The sequence below is a fragment of the Schistocerca cancellata genome, chromosome 11 (genome assembly GCF_023864275.1).
Source record: "Schistocerca cancellata isolate TAMUIC-IGC-003103 chromosome 11, iqSchCanc2.1, whole genome shotgun sequence".
NCBI lineage: Eukaryota > Metazoa > Arthropoda > Insecta > Orthoptera > Acrididae > Schistocerca > Schistocerca cancellata.
The window spans coordinates 153785965-153809054 of NC_064636.1; the positions used below are offsets into that span (position 1 = coordinate 153785965).

At 37.4% G+C, this 23090-nt stretch overlaps 1 protein-coding gene across 4 annotated transcripts in view; it reads right to left on the bottom strand.

The window, feature by feature from the left end:
* LOC126108760 (zinc finger protein 99-like) overlaps positions 1–23090 on the bottom strand; it is a 178169-nt gene that overhangs the window by 94328 nt on the left and 60751 nt on the right. Inside the window, exon 5 of one of the 4 annotated variants that reach the window (XM_049914111.1) lies at positions 4856–5664. The exons of the other annotated variants lie outside the window; for them this stretch is intronic. Within the exon in view, the coding sequence (XP_049770068.1) occupies positions 5647–5664 (18 nt within the window). The 3' untranslated portion in view covers positions 4856–5646. Of the gene's footprint in view, positions 1–4855; positions 5665–23090 lie in introns of those variants that run through there. 4 annotated transcript variants of the gene reach the window in all.

Here is a 23090-nt window from a genome sequence, read left to right on the forward strand (position 1 = left end):
TCATGTTTCTTGCATCGGTGCACTGCTGCTGCCAATTGAATACAATAGATTTCCTTTTTTTTTGGTCATCAGTCTACTGACTGGTTTGATGCGGCCTGCCACGAATTCCTTTCCTGTGCTAACCTCTTCATCTCAGTAGCACTTGCAACCTACGTCCTCAATTATTTGCTTGGCGTATTCCAATCTCTGTCTTCCTCTACAGTTTTTGCCCTCTACAGCTCCCTCTAGTACCATGGAAGTCATTCCTTGATGTCTTAGCAGATGTTTTTATCATCCTGTCCCTTCTCCTTATCAGTGTTTTCCACATATTCCTTTCCTCTCCGATTCTGCGTAGAACCTCCTCATTCCTTACCTTATCAGTCCACCTAATTTTCAACATTCGTCTATAGCACCACATCTCAAATGCTTCGATTATCTTCTGTTCCTGTTTTCCCACAGTCCATGTTTCACTACCATACATAGATTTCCTACGGCATTGAATATATGGCCATTTTTGGGCAACCACGAATTTTGACTCAAATGAATTTTATAATCCCTAATATATGGTATCAAGTCTTTGTAAGCAGTGCTGGAAATTAATTTGAACAAATAAAGTAACTGAAAATTTGTCATGCATTCAAACTTTCAAATACTACAAGTAAGATAGAAATGTGAATCTAACATCAAATGCACAAGATTGACACCAAACATTTTCCACTTAACATTGAAACATGAACACCTATACATTTAAATTTTGTTCTGGTGAACTATGTTCCTCCCAAGCCAAGAGAAATGCCAATTACCTGCTATCTATTGGGAATACTTTCCTGTGAGAAAATGCCGACAACTAACTGTAAGGGAGAATTTAAATTCACAATCATACAACTTTTGCACTAGTATCTTTGAAGAATTTTAGGACTTTTCCAAGGTCAGTGCTATGATGGCAAGTAGAATTTTTGTCACACATTTAAACATAATCATTAACTCATTCACAAACAAAAGATGAATGCGGCCAAAATAAGTGAGGGACAGCAATAAACAAAGGTTCAACAAATCAAATATTCTAACTTTGCTGACTGATGTCTCAAGAAATCAGATGCATAGCCAACTGCTAATTTGTCACTTTCCAGCTATAAAATATTATTCACAAATATTGCATAGAGAAACATTAAAATTGAACTCAACAGTACTATATCAAACTGTGCATCTCAACTTCAGCAGTTAAATATAGCACTGTACAGTTTTTCATTAATTAATTTTTATAAACACTAATTACAATAATGCTAAATTGTACTACTGGCAAGCCAAAACTGCCACAAGCATAAACAACAAATCAAACTGTACAGTGAATGTATAGTTTGTCTGGAACTCTACTTGATCCAGGGTATCTAAAATTTGACTAAAACTACTCAGTTAATTTGACCAGAGCTAAATATACTCCACAATTCCATACACCAAAAGACAGCATATTTTACACTACACCCTTACCTTTATCCTTAGTGACTGTGTGTTAGGTGCTTTTTGGACAAATTAACTATTATGCAGTGTGATCAAGATATGTCTAGTTCAATTCGTTGTAATTGGAACTTCATATCTGCTACATAGTACCCTAAAGCACCATGTAAATTAGCATGAAATTACGATCTCACCTCATATGACAATTGTTTGTATAGAAATATTTCCTTGTATTTCCTTATTATAACAGTTTCATATGAAGGTAGTTTATCATGTTTTCACTGATATTTAATGTAATATTTATCTTAGATTATTTCATAAGGTTCTAAAGTGACCACCATGGGGAGGTGCTTATCTCAAGCCAGGCTTCACAGAATCCTCACTAGAATACCAACTAATCCAGGAGGTACATTGAGGAAGGAGGGTGGGGAATATACAAAGACAGAACATGCGACACTGGAACTGCTCCGCAAAACTTACTTTCCTCAGTATGCTCTGGCCGATAACGTATACCAGAACATGACCCCAGAAAGACAATGGTTCTCAGGCACTCGAAGAGAGGACTGAGAATCGATCAAGGAGTGCATCAATTTCAGGAAAATTCAATGGGCGATGGAAACATTCTTACCATTCAAGTCACCTGGCCCTGACTGAATCTTTCCAGCTCTTTTGAAACAAGCAGGTGAGAATCTTGTAAGAGCCTTGTGCAGGTTATTCAGGGTTAGCCTAGCAGCAGGAGTCATTCCCAATGCCTGGAGGGCTGTGAAGGTTGTCTTTATTCCAAAGCCAGGGAGAATTGATCATAACAAGGCCAAGGATATGAGGCCAATCAGTCTGTCCTTCATTCTTAAAACATTGGAAAAACTGGTTAATGTACATGTTGGAGAGAAGAGGCTAACTAGGGCTCCTCTACATCCAAACAAACACACATATGAACCAGGTAAATCATGTGCGACAGCTCTGTCAACTTGCTGGTAGGGTGAAGAAAGCACTTCGCTTTCAAAAAACATCCCTCTGCATCTTCCTGAACATCACGGGGGCTTTTATTAACATAACCTTTGATTCCATATATGAGCAGCCGAGGTGCATGACCTAGTGACCACTACATGTAGGTCGACTAGTGCCATGCTTAGTGGGAGGAGGATAGAGGCCACTGTAATGAATGAAAAGATGGTAACTAACAGCACTAGAGTTTGTCCACAAGGAGGATTTTTGTACCCCTTATTGTGGAATCTAATGGTGAATTAAATCATTGAGGAACTAAATTCCAGACAATGCTTTTGCCAAGGATACACAGATACAAATATTACAGGTTAATACTTGGTAAATTTACTGACACAGTTACGAATATGGCACAAGGTGTGGTTGACATTGTACAAGACTGGTGCATTAAACAGAATCTAAGGGTTAATCCTAAGAAGCGTGTTGTGGTAGCATTCATGAAGAAGTGTATCCAACACTCAAGTTGGAATCTAAAGCTTTCCATTGAAACTCTACCTGTGAAGCGGATAGTGAAATATCTAGGATAATCTTAGATGAGAAACTAACATGGACCCCTCAAATTAGGAGCATCTGCTCCAAAGGAAAAGGTTCTGTAGTGAGTACCAGAAGGGCTTGTGGCAAAAACTGGGGATTAAGCCCCGAGGGTATGCACTGGCTATACACCATGGTGATTAGAGCTAGGATCTCCTACGGGGCCATAGTGTGCTTGAAGAATGTAGAACAGCAGGCTGCAGCTAAGGAGCTTCCTAAGGTGGAAAGACTGGCCTGCTTAACCATAACCGGCAGAATTAGCAGCACACTAACCACTGGGATGGAAGGCATGCTGGACATGCCTCCACTACACATTTGGGTTAAGACGAAGGCAGCATACTCAAAACTGGTAAAAACTGAATCTCACTGGGATATCCAGACACACACACACACACACACACACACACACACACACACACACACACACACACACACTAAAACAGTGAGTGAGGCAAATATAGGAATGGCTGGGGAAATGCCAGTAGACTATATAATAACTCCCAACACCTTCAACAAGCCTTATAATATAATAATTGGAAGCAGGGAACAGTGGGAAAAAACATTTTGACAACATACAGGGGACACTGTCTGGTTCACTGGTGGGTCAAAATCAGACCAAGGCACTGGGGCTGGGGTGTACAGGGTTCACCCAAAACTGGAGGACATCATCTCTCTAGGAAAACTGGCCTCGTTATTCCAAGCTACAATTACTGCAATCATGGCGTGTGTGGAGGAGAATGTATGTAGGTGCTACAAGGACCGTAGTATCTACATCTATTCAGACAGCCAGGCAGCCCTGAAATCATTGGCAGCTCCTGCACCAAGATCTAAGGTCGTTGAAAAATATCACAGCATTCTGGTGGAGCTACGGGGAAGCAATAGGGTAAACCTAATGTGGGTCCCTAGCCACTTGGGAATCGTTGGCAATGAAGAAGCTGACAGATTGGCAAGGATGGGGGCAAAGACTCCATTTGTTGGACCGGATCCTGTCCTGACAATCACCAAGACTATGATCAAACTAGAACTACAGAATTGGCTTAGAAGACAGCACACATAATACTGGAGCAAGGTCTATAAGCAAAAACATGGGAAGATAATGATGCCAAAGCAGTGTTTTAAAAGAAGCTCTAATCCTGGGCTTAAACAGGAAAGAGATTAAACTCAAGGTTGGACCAATGACCAGCCACAGGAATTTCAAAAAACACCTACATACATTGGGTATAATGGAAGAAGACCCTAAATGTACCATCTGTGATGAGAGTGAAGAAACTGCATCACACCTAATCTTCAAATGCATGGCATTGGAGACAATGAGACAGAATTTTCAGCACAACTACATCTGAAGAAATTGTGTCTAACAAAGATGTGGTAAAGGGACTCCTTGCACTATGTAAGGTCACTGGTCACCTTTACTAGATATACAGGGAGCAATACCGCACAATAAACTGTTTCGGTGCAGGCAGTGGCCCGTTAGACCACAGCTATTTTAGCTTCCCTGCCAAAATCAAATCAATCATCCTAAGTGAATTTGTGTTTAGGCATGTTTTGACAAATTAACTATTATGCTGTGTGATCAAGAGAGGTCCACTTCAATTGGTATGTGCTACATAGTAACCTCAAGCAAAATGTATATGAGCAAGAAATTATGATCTCATCTGATATGACAAACTTGTTTGTATAGAAATATTTCCTTGTATTTACTTATTTTAACAGTTGAATATGATGGCAGTTTATCATGTTTTCACTGATATTTAATGTAATATTTATCCAAGATGGTGTTTGGTAAGCTTCAAAGTGACCAGCATAGGAAGGTACTTATTTCAAGTTGTTTAGTTTCAATAAAAACAATGTACTTTCAATCACTGTTATTTTAATTTACTTTTGCATGATGTTTTGAAAATGACTAGCATGGTATGGTTTCTTGAAGTTATAAATATGCCATGCTGCTGTGCCTCATAGTCTTTGGTAATATATTTGTTTCTCACATAGTCTGGGCTAATGAACAGTTACTGCTAAGTCTGGGTAGGTTTTGACAGTAGTTGAACTGAAGTCTCTGTGCAGCCAACCAGTTGTGCCATTTGAACACTCTAAAATTGCATGGATGATAGGATCTTGACATTTTCTCATTACATTCAATTCACTTATGTTTTTGAAACTGAAGAACTTTCACTTTGCACAACTGATAGTTCTTTTTTTTCTGTACTTTGATGGACAGTGACACAGCATCACTGATCAATTTATATTAACACATAGTTGAAACTTAGATTTTAGTTCTGATGTCACAGTAGCTTGTGTAGCTGAGGAATCCGCCAAGTATTCTTAGTCACACAATTTAACTGCATTTAGTATTTAAGCTTCCTATGTAAACCTATATAATTCATTGATTATAAGTATGGCCATTTCTATTTTAGTGTCTTACACTGACAGCATACAGCATTCAGCTTAACTTTGCCACTGTGTTTACATTTCCTTATTATTTCCTTTCCACTGCATTTAACATCTGTTTAAGTAACTTGTTTATTTATGCATTAACTATTGAAATATATGCCTAACTTTATACTTTTAGATGTTGCTTGACTGACAAAATCTACAGTAGACAGCTGGTGGTGTTATCAGGGTATATACTCAGTGCTGCATGGGCCTGACCTATGCATGGGACTGTAGAGGTACATTCCACCATCAGCTTTGTTCGCCAGCCTGAAAACACATCATAGGACCAATTTCAGAACATTAATATTATACATCTTGAGTGAACTTTCTCAAGTAAGGGGTCAGCTCACAGAGTCAGTAATGCTATTGGCACACAAACTGAAGATAACAGACAAGGCCAAAATATTCAATTAGCCCTTCCAAAACAATTTCATCATGGAATTTTGTAATGGAGTTTGCCCTTTCAGTACCAACACCAACATCAAAATGACAGGTTTTGAGATTATCAATTTCTGTTGATTTTCTACTGTGTAGCCACTTAATAGAAAAAAAGGGCAACTGGATCATATGAGATGGCTGTACAATACTGCTCATATTACACTGAACTTGTTCCTTCTCTAACGGCAGCTTATCGAATGTCTCAGAGGCCATGAAAGTTTTCTACTAAATAAGGCACCAATCAATCATATTCTCAATTAATGTCACCTGATAGAGGCACATAATCATAGCAAAATGAAGCATGTGCATGAATAATGCTGTATGGCACATTTTGGAGTTTTTAGGAAATCGACAAAAATCATTAATAATATTATAGCAGATATGTACTGTTTGCAGATGCAGACTGTTGAAAATAGTTGGTTGTGCTTTTTGAAATAGCGCTCAGGATAGGTTTTAGAAAATAAATAACTATTAAAATGGAAAGACAGTGTATAGCAACTGATATACAGCATTACAGCAGATCACTCTCTCTACTCTAATGATAAGGTTGCCTAGAATCTGAAAGTTTTAAATAAGAAATTTATAACAAGATACAAACTGATATTTATTGTAAACTCATTACTTTGATCTTAAAAAAGCTATAGAACATGAGTTTGTTATCAAGTTGAGACCCAAATCTGGCACATTACACTCACATGGCACACTGCATGTTTTCATAAAATGCCTGTATTTTGATTCCATGTATTTCGTCACGTCCAATAGATCCCTTTTCTTCTCCTTACAAGTTTCAGTAGCCCATTGTAAAGCAACCAAAAACCGCAAGGCATCAGAATTTCTTTACTTCACATTCACAATCATGTTTCAAAGTAAAATGTCTTTCACATGGATGGAGTATGCTTATGCCTCAAGGATCATCACTGCAGAACTTCAACCAGAGCACACCAGTAATTTTCAAAGCTGGTGGCGTTTTGTGAACCAGCTCAATGGATCCTATGCTCTTGAAGTCTTCCGTCACCTCCTGAAGTCAGTTCTGAATGTTCTACACAGGCCTAAGCACTGACATGCTTCCATTCTAAAGGAGCCGTAAATTTTGACACTTTTATTTGCTCAATCATTGCAAAGTTCCTGTCACAAGGTAGGAAACTACGACTCAAACACAGAAACTTTTTATGTAGTTCTCCGTAGTACTTGCAGTTGACCAGACAGAAAGGAAATGCTAAAACTCTTCAGTTATTGTTCTGCACAACATGGTGATCAGACCATATAACTAGTTTGCATTCCACACCTTCAAGCATCACAAATTTCATTGGACAGGAAACTATTTTGGCTGAACCACACCTTGCACCAGGTCCATCCCACATGATTCATGACTTTGGTGCTTAACTAAAACAGTCCAATTGTGGCATTTCCAGATTTTAATAGAGAATTTGTTTTATTATGTGATGCATAAAACCACACACCAGGCTGTGTGTTATCAGAAGAGGTGGGATGTGTAGAACATCCAGTAGCTTACGGTCAAGGCAGTTTAATTCTGAACAATGAAATTATCCCACAATAGAGAATGAGATGTTAACCTTATTTATAGACTCACATATTTCAAATTTTATCTGTTATCATAATACCTTTAGAGTAATAACAGATAATGTGGCATTAAAATGGTTGACATGATGGGCAGCAAGACTAAGCGAATTTGACTTTGAACTCATGCATGAAACTGAGTAAAAGCATGGCAATGCAGATAGCTGAAGCAGAAGAGTAGCAGTATTACATATTACTCAGAATATCAGGGAACTACAAACCCAAGTAGAAGTCCTAGACAGGAAAGTAGTAATGATAAAATGATTGCAGTCCATAGAAGGCAGCGTTTCAGCCAGGAGTAAATTTGTTACAAGAAGGTCAGTATATAAGGGTCCAAGGAAAGTATAGAAGAAACTAACACCAAAGTTGATGCTGGTTTTGGAACCTGAGCACAAAGACTTGCCCATTAATTTGGACTAGACGCACCATCAGTGAGAGAACTTATGGACGAAAAGTTTACATTTACATTTCTGTAACAGTAGCAGGGAAACAAGGGCATCATGAGTGCTACATAATTTTTGCATAACCCTTTAAGAGGGAAGTAGTGGGGAAATTTGTAAGAGTAAAATCTCAGCAACTGTTATTAACTGCAAAAGACAAAGGAAGATACGTAGAAATGGAGAAAGCAACATTACAAAAATGCCACTGGGAAAAAATCACCATCCGTCTGGGTATGGTAATATGAGTGGGGCAGGATTACTGTACAGTGAAACTGTTAATGGGACAAATGAGGAAAAGGAATGCAATAAAGAAATGGTCAAGCCAGAATTGTACTTTCAGCAGGTCAAGGCACAATGGTTGTACTCTAGCTTTGTCAAGATGGTAGTAACAGCTAGTTGTTTCAAGAAGCAGAGGGGTACATCAGCAAAGAGACTAGAATGGAAAGTAAATGCTTTCTTATTAAGTGGAACAACGTGCAACATAATGGGGCCTAATCCTGCCTGTCTGCCATGATTTCACAGATAACTCCCTTGAGTATTTCCCAGCTGCATTTGTACTGGGCAGAGGAGCCCATGGAAATACCACCTACCACAAATCTAATCAGCTTGAATCAAACTGTAGGTCCAGAATTAATGTAGTCTATAAACACACTGCAGAACCAACACGAGGGACCAGTCTCCCCGGAAACCTTATTGTAGCATATACATTCATATTGTGAAAATCAGCACCAGAAAGAGACAACACCGACTATTGTCATACCAACTACTGCAGTGGCACTTGTTCTGCTGAGCCTGGTGTTCTTTTGGAACATAAAAGACAAAGAACACGACTGAGTTCGGGCCCAGCCATAGTTCAGATTACACTGGGTTGGATAACACAAGCATAAAAGAAGCAGAATGAAGCAGAATGCACAGTGATATAGTATGAAGAATAATAGATTTATTTTCGCTTTTAAGTGGGGAGTATACAGTTAGAAAAAACTGTGCAAGAAGCATAGTAATGAAGTAAGTTCCATGGTGGTTGAGTTCAGGTGTAGGACAAGGGGACCTAAGGAAATGTATAAAATTCTGTGAAAGAGTTAAGGTAACTAATTTGTAGAATGATATTTAAGAGGCAAAATAAGGCTGGAAATACTGGTCGCCAGTAGCTCTGGTGTAATGGGTAGTATGGTTTGGTCAACCCGAGGGACAGAGTCTTGATAAGAAGAAGGCCAATGCAGCATATCGACCATGAATGGTCAAAAATTATGCCAGAGCAGAAGTGAGTTGAAACAGAGCCACCTGCAGATGGGTGAGAGTGTTATGAATTACAAAGCAAAACATGGCCTACTTGTTTTTCAAAGCAGAGCCAGCTGGGCATAGTATAGCAACAGCCAATCCTGCAACTTGCTAGACGGAAGCTTTTCCCCACTTCCCACCACAGAAGTATTTATAATACATGCCTTAAACCCTTAACAAACAGTCTGGAGTGGAGAAGTACTCAGCGGTTCGTATACTACGTGATTCTTGTCCCACTATCACAGCCTATGCCACACGCCTGTGACACCCAGTGATATCGCAGAATGCAGCACGAGGTCCACCATTCGAACACAAGACAGCAAGGTGCCTGCTCATTCTACACATTGCCTTCTGCAAAGATGTGTCAAAGGTACACATACAGCAGGTCTCTGACAAAGGTCACTCTGTCAAAGCCATCTGCACACAGTTTGCCTTCATACAACACACCCAGCAGATGCAGGAGCTCACATGCCATTTGCCGTGCAGTAACAAGGCGGTCTGTTGTGAGCTTACAGCCAAATAACAGTCCACTCATCTGAAGTCACACATGGTCAGCCCTGCCCTGGACTTTGGGATACAGTTTCTGTCACTATGAACTGTCACCACATCCAAGAAACAACTGAACGATTCACACTAAGCTATCAGGCCATATAAATTTTTGACTGTCCTGCTTCCTTTCTTTCTATGGCACTTCATTGCTGAGTCTGGTACGCATATTCTCCATGTCATATTGCACTGTATGTGGCTGTGTACATGGCATTTGTGGATGTGGGCTACTCAACAAACACTATCTCGTTTCATAGGGGCCCTGACAAAATTGGTATAGTTGTCATATGGCAGGAATGTCATCTTCCATGCAGAACGCGACTGTACGGTCACCTGGTTGACAATTTGTAGGATTGTATTGTGAATTAAACACAGGACAAGGAAGTTGTGATTTGTTGCTTTAATTTTTGACCCCAGTGTAGTTTTGAGCATTTTGCACTCAGTCCTCAATTTGCACATGTAGTCTTTTTTCAGTCCTTCCTTACTAGCAAGCCAATGACGAATGGCTCTATCTGTTGGAGGAGGACCAAAATGCCACTCAGCTGCTCTGTTTCCATATTGTTCTGCTTATGATATTACCTTCAATTTATAGCCCACATCATATGAAACCTCTATTTTTTTCCGCTAGGAAAGTACTAAAAAAATACTCTTCTGCTTCTGATAAAACAAATCACTTTCAGTTCAAGTTCACTGGCACTGTAGACTGCAGTGACACATCATAAGCTAGACAGTGTTCTGGATCTGTGATGGCAGGGCAGGAGGGGGAGAGTGTTAGTAAGCTCGTGAAGCTCCACAACTCGTGTTCATCGCATCAGTGCACTGCTGCTGCCAGTTGAATCCAGTGTTGCCAGATAGAGAGAGGTTTCCCACAGCATTGAATATATGGCCGTTTTTAAGCCTGTTTGGGAATTTTAAATCAAACACTGGACGTATTTATATTCTTGTTATGTAGTAGCGCTACAGCCCATGGCGAGCCTTGGTTCCTTCAACAATCTTCCTCCACACTTCTTGGTTATTTGCTGCTCTTTTCCACCCCCAGACTCCCATTTGGTGATATCCATGTTTACCTCGTCGATCCATCTTCTTCTAGGTCTCCCTTTTCGCCTGACTGAATGGATCATACCTTTCATTATTTTCCTCAGAACTCTATTCTCTGCGATTCTCTCCAAGTGTCCTAGCCATCGTGTTCGCTGTGGTTTCACAAATTTTACTATGTCCCCCCTGCCTTGTATTAACTCTTGTAATTCAGCATTGTAGCATATTCTCCAGCCTTCTTCCTCACTTATTGGCCCATAGATTATGCATAGTATTTTCCACTCAATGCTTCTTAGTGCATTTTTATCGTGTTCTGTCAACGTCCATACCTCTGAGCTGCATGTGATAACTGGGCAGACTAGGGAATTATATATTAGCAGTTTAGTTTTTCTTGTAACAAGGCTATTTTTGTAAAGCTGCATATTTGTAAAGTAAGCTCTGTTTCCTGCTTGTATTCTTTCCCTTATAGCCTTTCCAATACTGTTGTCATTTGTTATTAGGGCTCCCAAGTAGTTAAAAGAGGACAGACACTCCATTGAAGCATTTCCCAGTGATGTTTAGATTTTTAGGGATTCTTCTGGCGTCAGATTGGGACATAACCATATTTTTCGTTTTGTTTTCATTTACTCTGAGGCCAATTTTTAAGGCTTCTGTTTCCATTGCCCAGTATGTTTCTAGGAGTGTATTGGTATTTCTTCCTACTATAGTAATGTCATCAGCGTATGCACATATCTGGCTAGTTTTCATAAGTATGGTGCCTCTTTTGTTGAGTTCATTTACTACACATGCAGGGCTATATTGAATAGGACAGTGGAGAGACTATCCCCTTGTTTCACACCTTCATTAAAGTCAAAGCTTTCATTCGTTCTGCTACGAACCTTTACTTTTGCTCTTGTTTCTGTCATTGTCAGTCTGATAAGTGTTATTAATTTAGCACATATACCAACTTCTTTCAGTACTCTGTATAGTTCTTGCCGATTTATGCTGTCAAAGGCTTGTCTGAAATCGATGAATAGGAAATGCAGATCTATATCGTATTCATAGAACTTTTTCATCATTTGTCTTATCACAAATATTTGATCAGTTGTTCCTCTGCCTGGTCAAAAGCTACACTGATATTCCCCTAGTATGCCTTCTGCACACTTCTGTATCCTTTCATTTAATACACTTGTGAAGATCTTATAAGCCGTACTTAGGAGTGTTACGCCTCTATAGTTTTCACATGATGTTCAGTCCCCTTTCTTATGAATGGGGACTATTACTCCAATTTTCTGTTTCCCATATATCTGATATTAATGTGTGCAGTTCCTTTATTACAGCCTCACAACCAGTTTTTATTAATTCAGCAATTATGCTGTCTTCCCCATGGGCTCAATTGCTTTTTGACTTGTGCACAGCCTGGGAGACATCTTGTAGTGTTGGCTTTCTTGCCTCTTTGGTTTCATTGTCAACTTCCAGCTCCACTCTTCTCTCCTGTGTGGCTGTCTCTTCATCTTCTAGGCTGGTGCTTAGTGTATCTTTGAAATAACCTGCCCATCTTCCCACTATCTGTTCTTCCTCCCTTATTTTCCCATCTTTACTGGAACAGGCCACTGTTTTTGGTTGGAATCTATTCTTCATTTTGCCTATGGCATGAAAGAACTTTCTTATTCCACTCTGTTCCTTTAGTTCTTCTAGTTCTTGAAATTTCTTCTGATTCCACTTTCTTTTCTTTCTCTTGCACAGTGTTAGCTCTTCTCCTTAATTCTCTATATTGTTCCACATTATTTCTGGTTTCTCTCTGTAGCACTTTTGTTCTTGCCCTGTTCTTTTCCTCTATTGCTGACCTGCAATCTTCAATCTTCATGAAACCATTCCTGGGTTATTCTGATCCTTCTTATGCCTATTATTTCCTTTGCAGCATCCTTAATGGCTTTTTCTAACCTGTTCCTCCTTCCATCTACTCCTACTGTGGTCTCTTCATCGCTCAACTTTCTGCTTAGTACTTCATCAGGGATGTTCAGTTTGTATTCCATTTCATCATCTTTCCCATTCTATTGCCATTTGTTAGTGACAGTTTCTCTCTCAAGACTAATTTTATCACAAAGTGGTCTGAATCACAGTTTGGTCCTCTGCAGCTCCGTACATCCGTAACTGACGTGGAGTGGCGTGCAATCACTAAAATATGGTCAATCTGATTGACTACTCCATTGGCTGCAGACTTGCAAGTACCCAGATGGATCCTTTTGTGTGGAAAGCGGTTACTTTTAATAATCATATTATTCCTTGCTGCAAATTGGCATAGTAAGTCTCCGTTATCATTGTTTTCTTCATGTAGTGAATATTTTCCAGAAACTCCATATGGATGTTCATTCCTCCCTATTTTTGCATTAAAATCTTCTATTACTAGCATCAGGTCATATTTAGGTACTGCACAGCATACTTTTTCCAAGTCTTCGTAGAACTGTTCTTTAATTATACCCTCTTTTCTCTTTTGGTGGATGTGAATTAACTATTGAGATATTCCTAAATTTACCTTTTAGTCTGAGTCTGCACATCCTTTCATTTATGGGTTCAAATCCTAGAAGGCTTTTCCTAACTTCTCTTGTTATTATAAAACCTGTACCAAGTTGGCCTGTTCTTTCTTGTTGTCCACTATATACCAATGAGTACTTAGGTTTATCTATCTGCCCATTCCCCTGCCATCTTATTTCCTGTAGCCCTACAATATCATATTCAAATTTTAAAATTTCATTGGCTATTTTTATATTAGTTTTGAGTATAAGATACACCAGAAATTTTTAGGCAATTTTTTGAAGGAAAAAAATGTCTTACTCCATAAAATATGGTATGCTTTTGTTCTCTCTAAAATGTAAGAGCAAACATGATGTTTCCTTGTGAGTGACACTCTCTGGGTCTCTGTGATCTACCCTTCTGTCCTAACCTTCCTGTATCTATTACTAACTCTTGAAGTGAAGTGAAGGCCAGCCATTTTGTCTGACAAATTTGTAGTTTTGAGCCATTCCGGAATGTAAGCTCGAGAATAAAATATAATTTTCTAAGCTTTTTTTTTGTTTTTGCCTCAGGCTTCATCTATGATATCTATTTTCCTGTCTGAGGAGGAAAAAGGCAATTTCCCACATCTATTTTTTGAAAGCTAGAAGTAGAGTTACAGTGATAGGAAATACATACCTATCATACTGATCAGTATGACACTTCCTGTGTGCTGCCTTGAACTACATAGATTATGTTACAAAATACATTTTGTTTTGCTACAGTGTTAAAGGAATTAATATTCATCATGTTTGATGCCAGATATGGAACTAAAAAAGGTGATTAAGTTGTGAAATCCAAAGAAGAATTTAACATCAAGGATTCTTACTACACAGAAGGTAGGTCAGGAACAAAGTTTACATTTTTTGTTAGTTAACTTTAACCTAAACATTTTTTTTTAAAAATGGTGCTGTAAAGCAAAGATTTTTATGGGGGAATTATTTTGTGGATGAAACAATGAAAGTTTCATTTGCTGAATACTTTACATAGTAATACATCTGTATATGAAGGCTGGTGCATTGTTACACATTATTAATACTAGCTTTCTGCTAAATATAATGGATAGTAAATTGGAGAGAGAGAGAGAGAGAGAGAGAGAGAGAGAGATTTTGCAAAACTAAGCAAACCAATTACAATTGGTTCAATGTAGAGAAAAAGACAAGAAAATATCACAAGACTTCAGAATAAAGGAAAGACAGCAACTTAGCAAATGTTTCAATTTAAAATAAAGGAAAAGAGGAAGAAAGAGTTGTGAAGAGTTTGTACAAAGAAAGTAAATGCACAACCACTCATGTCACTGGAGTGTCATCAGAACCCTAATACTAATCCCCATAAACTTTAGGAAAATCAGTGAAAAGATAGCTACATTCACACAGCCCAACATGGAAATATGCAGTAACAAACAAATTAATTGTTCCAGTGCAATAACTTCCATAACTAGTAACCAAACATTAACAACACAAATTGAATAACACAGTTTCACAAGAAGAGAAGCAAACTGTTGATTTTTTATTTTACGACGGAGATGACAATTGGTCAAGCACCTGACAGATGGGATACTAAATTATTTAAAGATCCCAAGAGTAAGATGCAGAGAGTTTTGCAAAAACACTACATAGTATCTTCAGCTCAGGGAGCTTATACACAATTTTAGGCAGACATTCAATTGGTACAAATAAAAAATACTTTCATGCATTACACATTTTGTTGGTTTCGAATACACCTCAATGTATGTGTGAAGGTATCATGCATCATGCCAACTCTGATTATCTGGTGAATGCACTGAAAAATGACACAGAAAAGAGCATTTTTTTTCATGAGGTAAGGAGTTACTGGAACATGTAGACTAATGTCAATTCATGTGTACCATGAATTCATGTATAAAGCATAAAAACTAACTACTAAATTTCACTCCAAATTAAATGATGAAGTTGACTGACAAAAAAATAAAATGAAACAAATGGACTGATGTTGACAGGCAACAAAAATATACAGCGGGTAATGGTACCACTGGTGATGCCGTGTCAGAAATCGATAAGCAAATGTTATATTTCACTCCTTCATTAAAAATTCACAATCTGCTGAACTGGGGACATGTGCAAAATTGATCTCTCAAATCTGGAGATCTACAGACAGGCTTTGTAGATAATGTTTCTCTGATTAATGAAGACAAGTTAAAGTGCTAATTCATCACATGAACAGGTTCAGGCTTCACAGGTTTTGCCTGGATGCTGCGAAAACATTTTATCATGCCATCATCACTAATGAGATCTAACACATGTTGCTGTGTGCTCATACAAATCAGAGCTGATGTAAAGAAGACCACCTCATGTCTCAAAAAAGTTGACTATCTGTTGAGATGGCTGTACTTCCCTATTTGAAAACGAGTACACATTATCCACTTTGTGTTCGAAAGTATTTAAAGTGGAAATGGACTGTTATTCTTTGCTGCATGTCATGGTGAACTTCTGATGGATGCTATTGGTGGTGCAATGAGGAGAGGAGTGTGAGACCAGATGAAACACAGAAAATGATATGCTGGCTGAGCTACAGATTTTTATAAATGTGCACAAACTCAGATTCAAGCAAAAACCATGTTTTATGGTACTGAAAGATGGTTTCTAGACAACTGAGTGAGCATTACTTACATTCAGGTCAAACCTTTTGCTCATTTTCAAAACTATTATTATTTTCTATCTTAAGGTATCATAATATTTTGGCAAAACAACCCTTAATTTTGAAAAAAAAATATCAAACAACTTCTCATAATTGTGAATGCAACCTATCAAAGATGTTCTGGGTATTCAGAAGAGTAAAATCATTCTTTCAGGGAATCGAAACAAGCAATTAAAGACACAATTGCAACAGATGCTGGCAAGGATGTGCATGTTAATCTGATAAATCCTGGATTGTTTGTCACTGTAGAAACTTTAAATGAGAAAGGTATAAAACAATTTCTATGACATTTCTGAAAATGCAGAAGCTTTGGTAATCATTTTCAAACCCATTCCAAAGCCTACAATTTATTCACAAAGTACAAAAGTGACAGCACTTTTTGTTAGAACTGAACAAATTTGAACATTAATAAACTAACCAATGATTATTCAAAAAAGCAACAGATATTGCTTACATATTTAGAATTGGGACCTATGACTGTGTTGCATGATAAATAGTCTATTTAATAAGAAAATGAAATATAATGAAAAATAGAAAACAGGCTTAGATGGTGGGGTCATGTTACATGCATGGGAGAAGCAAGGTTACCCAAGAGACTCATGGGTTCAGCAGTAGAGGGTTGGAGGAGGTGGGGCAGACCAAAGAGAAGGTACCTGGATTCGGTTAAGAATGATTTTGAAGTAATAGGTTTAACATCAGAAGAAGCACCAATGTTAGCACTGAATAGGGGATCATGGAGGAATTTTATAAGGGGGCTATGCTCCAGACTGAATGCTGAAAGGTATAATCAGTCTTAAATGATGATGATGATGATTGAAAAACTCGTGTTTTAAAATTGTACAATTCATGTATAGTTTTAGTTTTTTAGAGTATAAAAAACTGCATTAAGAATGATGCTATTTGCATGAGTCCTGTACAGAATCTATTGTGTCCCAAATGCAATTAGTTTTTTACTTTTATCTTTCAGATTTCAAGTTTTACGTACATTAATTGCATGCCTAATTTAACACATTCCTTATGTATTTGTATTTTAAAGGAATGGTGTTATTTAATTTCTGATTTAAAAGTAATTTTAAAAAATTCTTTCAGGAGCTATCTTTAATTCCACACAGCCAATTGTGTGAACACATTGTCAATCATTTAGAAAAGGAAATGTTAGTATAACAATTTAGAAACTCACTTTGCATATATGCGATTGCCCAAGAGGAAACTTGTAATCACTCTATCCTCAGCTGAATTGTACTTTTGATTCAACTGATCTTTAATGAGCAAGTATACTGTTGTTTTCCATTAAGAAATAATTGTATCTCTATCTGCTGCAACTACCAGGCCTACTGATCATACAAAAAATTCAAATTATTTCCAACATCAATTGGTGGATATTTAGTAGTTCAGTCATTTTTACAATGATGTAAACAAATTTATCAACTACTTTACAGGTTCTATCAATTCTTCATTTTATTTTCTTCATACAAAATTACTTTTAGAAGCATGCTCATAATTTGATAACCTACAAAATACATCAATGTACACTCTGTGTTGTTCATTAAAATTGTACACACCAATACATCAAAACAAGAATAATAAGCTTTTATGCTGGATGACTGTCACAACACAGCTGACCCACACAATACTACTCAAAATGTTCTAAGAATCAATGGTGCAGAGATTACAGTCATCTCTCAACAGAGTCACATCCTTTTATGACAAGAAATTAACAATTTTCTGACATTTACTCAGCCACAACCTCACTTGGGGATCAGAATTATTTTGAGAAAATATTAAATTCTTTATAAACTTGAGAACTCAGGACAATAATATTCATCATCGAACACCTAGCACACATGCACTGAGTTAACTGCATTCGGAAAGATATGTACAATACCTATCTGTGTTTGCAATATCTGTACCCAGACACTGGGCTCAACAGACCAAGTATTATTTTGAACATTATACATACTGTTAGACACAGATGAAAGGAAACAGTTTACCAGTAAAAAAACCGTTATGCATATGCATCCATTTGCAACAAGTATTCAATTGTTGTATAGTTCATAATATTTTACAGTAAGTTTAATAGTTAATAGACACTACAGATACAAATAAGAGAGACTTTAATGAACAATGAAATGTTCTCCTTCACTATTTACAGCAGTCTCCCAATGCTGGGGTGACTTTTTGTATCTGTAACTGTAGAAGTCACATGGTTTTTAAAGCGAAGAACTCCTTGAGCTAGGTTCAGTGTGCATTTTCATCTGAAATGGAAGTTTCTTGAAGGTTGTTCAATAGAGTGCAGAGAAGGAGAAAATCTGAGAATGTTAGATCAGGTGAATAAGGTGAGGGTGCAATGATTTTAAAATCCAACTCATGTGTACTGTTTTTGTCAGAGTAGCATATTGCGGGCGGGCTTTATCCTGGAGTAGTGTCTTCCTAGTCTTCATTCATGTACTGCATCTGCAGCACATCTCAGTTGTTGACAAATTTCAGCAGTAATCAGTGGTTACACCTTGAGGAAGCAATTCACAGTATACCACTCTGGATGAACAACATTATCTTTCATGGATGCTTTTTGTTGCTGCTTTCTTTGGGCTCAACCATTCTCTTTTTTCCTTATTTTAGCACAAAGCCACCATGTCTGATCAGCTTAATGATACAGGGCAGGAATGGTTAGTGTTGTTCACTAGCCAACTGATGACAATCAAGCACAGATGGACATCCATTTTTGTGATTTTGGTGTAATGCATGTGGTACCTATACACCCTATTTTTGAGTCTTCCCCATTGCACGCAAATGTCAGAAGTTCATGACATGATCAAAGTTCATCAAATTTGCCAGTTCTCAAGTACAATGACATGGATCACTGTGAATTAATGCATTTCAATGATTTCAATCAAATCCCAAATGTAAGTCACTAATAGCAAAAGAAGTCTCATTACAATAAAAAAACATTTTCTTGCAAAGCTCTGTCCAATGGCATTAAACACAAACAGGGCACAACTGTTTCTGGCTGCCTCCACTGCTGTAACCCCTCTATAGAACCCAAGCAGATGAGTATGTCAACAGTGTTCCTATTTCTCAACTTGGCACTCCACTTTCTAGTGACTATAGTTCCACTCAGTATCTCCAAATGACAACATATAAACTCCAAGACCAACAGTGAACATGCCATGAAGACAGTAGCTGAAAACATTGGGGAGAAAAAGTGACCATTGAAATTAGATCCATGGCATTTAGTCAGGAAGTGTATACTTGACCAGCCATCAATTTTATCAGAAGAGTGGTCAAATCAATCACAGAAGCATGAACTCTTCTTGTAAAGGTCATAATCATGTAATTAGTAAAATATTGTGCTGACTTTACAGCATGACTGAAATATGCAGTAGAAGCGGAGAAAACTTACTGGCATCACATTACAACCTTGATCTCCCTTTACTTGAGGAAACTAGGGTGTTATGATGTTAAAAGAATTACACTTACAAGAACTAAAGCTTAGCTTAGCAACAAATAACAAAACATTCATAATAGAAACAGCCAGGAGAATAATGGAACATGCTTGCAACTGGTTTACAGGTGACAGCACAAAAATTCAACCTTTATACTTACAAAAACAAACATCATGCAATTCCAAGCAAATCCAAATGACTTATAGATAGGACATATCAATGACACACTGGATGAAAATCCATGAGTGAAGTTCTTAAGCATTTGGATTGATAATAAATTAACGAGGCACCAGCATGAGAACAAGTTAACTGAAAAGCTCATATCTCTCTGCCTTGCAATTGTAAGTGTTCCTCCTGAGTGTCAACTTGCAGGAATGCTTTCTAGCATGCTTTCACTCAGTCCTATCCTATAGGATAATCTTATAGGGCATTAGGATTTATCCTATACAACCTTGTAGTAGGAATGTGATGTGAACACCTTGCACAAACCTCTTCATTGACCTAGGGAATCTTGCACCTACATGTCACTACAGAACACTATTTGACAAGTTTACTGATTTGTTGACCCCATTTCAATTTGAAATCCAAGCAGACACAAAGGAATTTTATGCAGTGTGTTTCATTTAGTGTATGACCAACTGTCTACTTCCTCCAGCAGCAAGTCATTTCTGATTGCTTTAAAATGTATAAAATGAGTCCTCAAGGGATAAGACTAACTGGTAGCTGTAACAATAATAAGGGTAATGTGCTGTGCAATACAGGACATGAAGTTTGTTGGTAGTAATCATGATTTATTATTAAACATATGTAAGTAATCATGATTCATTATTAAACATATGTAATGTGATGAACAGTTTAGTGAGATTAACACTGAACTGAATCTGAAGATTAGCGAATTCTGTAACAAACCGACGGGAGTCGAAAATATTAGGAAATACACAAAAGGGCCAAAAACAGAAAAGATGAAAATATGATCAGAAACATAATTTTTCATATGGGTGGTGTACCATTGCATTGAAACCTGCACGAAAGAGCACTTCTTAACAAGAAGGTGCCAGAGGGATTGATTAACTATCAGGGGCTGCAGATCTGACCTTGAAATTTGCTTCGTCTCTCAGTATGCTACCTTTTTTATTGGTGGGAGTTTGTGAAAGGCTCCACTTAAGTGCATCCTCTTCCAACAACTTTGAACTATGATGCTACATGGCAACAGCAGTGAGTTTCCTAAACTGACATGATTACAATTGCATGGATGAAGTCTATTGCCTGGATGCTTAAATGTGTCAAAAGAGTTTTGATATTTGTCATCAATAAATGACGAATCTGATCCTAAAGACAGATGTGAAAAGCACCTTGATGTTGTATGTGCACACATAAATTGTTCACAATGGGAAAATCTTCATTTCTTTGTAAATAAAGGCGTCTCAGGTATCTATAGAAGTACAAAACTGACCCCAATTCTGTATCTTTATTTATGACAAAGTTATAGCCTTGTGAAATCTGATGATTTTAAACACCCTGAGGAATTGCTTATACAGGTAGAATTTCTTTCAGTAAGATATGATAACCTTAATTTGTCTTGAGTTGCAATAATAATAATAATAATAATAATAATAATAATAATAATAATAATAATAATAATAATAATAACCTGGAAGTTCCTAAATGCAATGTAACATATACCATACAGTTAAAAGGAAGTCACACTTTATCTAGGTCCACGTCACTTTCCATTTTTAACCAGACATAACGTCTGAGAAAGGAAAGAAATAATAATAAATTATTATTTCCATTTTATGGCCTTCATTGGACCACTCCAGCAAACTTTCTACAAAGAATTTTTCAGTTTCCTGTCAGCCCAGTACTTGTTCATTCTCTCAGGTCTCATTCTTCTGTCTTCATCAGGAATCACCCTTCCTATTGTCTGTTGATTCTCATTTGCAGTCTGGTTTGTTTGTCTGTGAGTTTCCTGATTTTGTCAGTTTTGTTTCTTAGGTCTCGAAATGTAATCTGTAGCTCATTCATATCTTCCTTTATTTTTATAATCCACTTAATGTTGCACTTACTATTCCACAATTTTTCTGTTAGTCTCCTGATGATCCTGTTCTCTGGTGTTCTGATTACATGTCCAAAAAATGAAATCCTTTCTTCCTGATTGTACTCATTACCAGTTCTATTTCCTTGAAGACTGTTTCATTTGTAGCTACTCTCCAGTGTCTATCTTTCTGTTACCAGTTTTGATGCATGTTCTCATGATTCTTCTCCCTATTTTGAGTATTTTGTCTATTTCTGCAGTGTTTGTTGTTTTGAAGATGGTTTCACTTGTGTATGTTTTTTTCTGGTCGAGTGACTGTTTTGTAGTGTTTTAATTTTGTTGCTATTGACAGGATCTTTTTGTTGTAGGTGTTCTTGGTGATATATTGTGCTGTAGTCAATTTGTTTATTCTGTTATGCCATGTTGGCTTTTCATTGAGTTTATATGTTCTGATTTCTCCCAGTAATTCAAATTCATCTACAATTTTGATTTCTTGGTTTCCTACGCCAATTTTGTTTATGAGTGTCGGGTCAGTTAACATGATGACTTGTTTTTCGAAGGATGTTTCAAGACCAATTTTCTGTGCTATTTCCTGTAGTGAGATAACTTGTTTGGTTTCCTCAATACTGTTGGACAAGAGAGCAAGGTCATCAGCAAATCCTTGACAATTTAAAGTTGTGTTGTTTTTGGATCTTCCAATTTGGATGTTCTTTGGGTTAATCTCGTACCATTTCATCATCATGTATTCTAAAGCACAGATCAACAGCAAGAGTGCCCAACAATCTCCTTGTCTTCAACCTGTTTTTATGATGAATGGCTCAGAGAGTTCCTCCCTGAACTTGACTTATGAAACAGTGTTGGTTAAGGTGAGTTCTCTCAATTTCATTAATTTTGTATGGAGCCCAAAATTTCTTAAGATTTTTAACATTGAAAGTCTATGGATACAGTCATGTGCTTTTTTTAAAGTCCACAGAGGTTATAACAAGAGGTTCATTTTGTTTCTTGTAATATGATATGGCTAATTTTAAAGTGATGATCTGTTCTGCACAGTTTCTACAATGTCTGAAGCCTCCTTGGTATTCACCTAATTCTTCCTCTATTTGCTGTTTGATCCTCTTGTATAGGATTGTGGAGAAAATCTATGTGCAGTCTAAGAGAGATACCTCTTTAATTACCTGGGTTGCTTTTGTCTCCTTTTTTGTGGAATGGGTGGATTATGACTGTGGTCCAATGTGTGGGAAACTTTTCTGTTATCCAGAATTTTTTTAGGGCTATGTGTAAGGATGTTTGAATTATAGCACTGGCATATGTCCACATATCTGCAAAAAACATGGTCTTCTCTGCACGCCTTATAATTTTTCATCTCTGAGTGCTGTTTCCACCTCTTGAATTGTTGGAGGATTTATGAGATCAGGTGGAGTCTTGTATTAATTCTGCAAGTTCCTGGGGTTTTCACAATTTAAAAATTTACTAAATGCTTTTGCCATGATTTCTGCATTTACCTTGTCATTATGTGGCTTTTTTCCATCTTCCCTTTTCAGCATTAATGTGGCAGGGGCAAATTTTCGTAATTTTCTTTCAAACATTTTGTAAAAGTCTCTGAAATTGGTTTTATGGTAATTTCTTCTATTGAGTTGATTAGATCTTTCTGTGATTGTCTCTTGGTTTGCCTGATAATTTGTGAGCACTTTT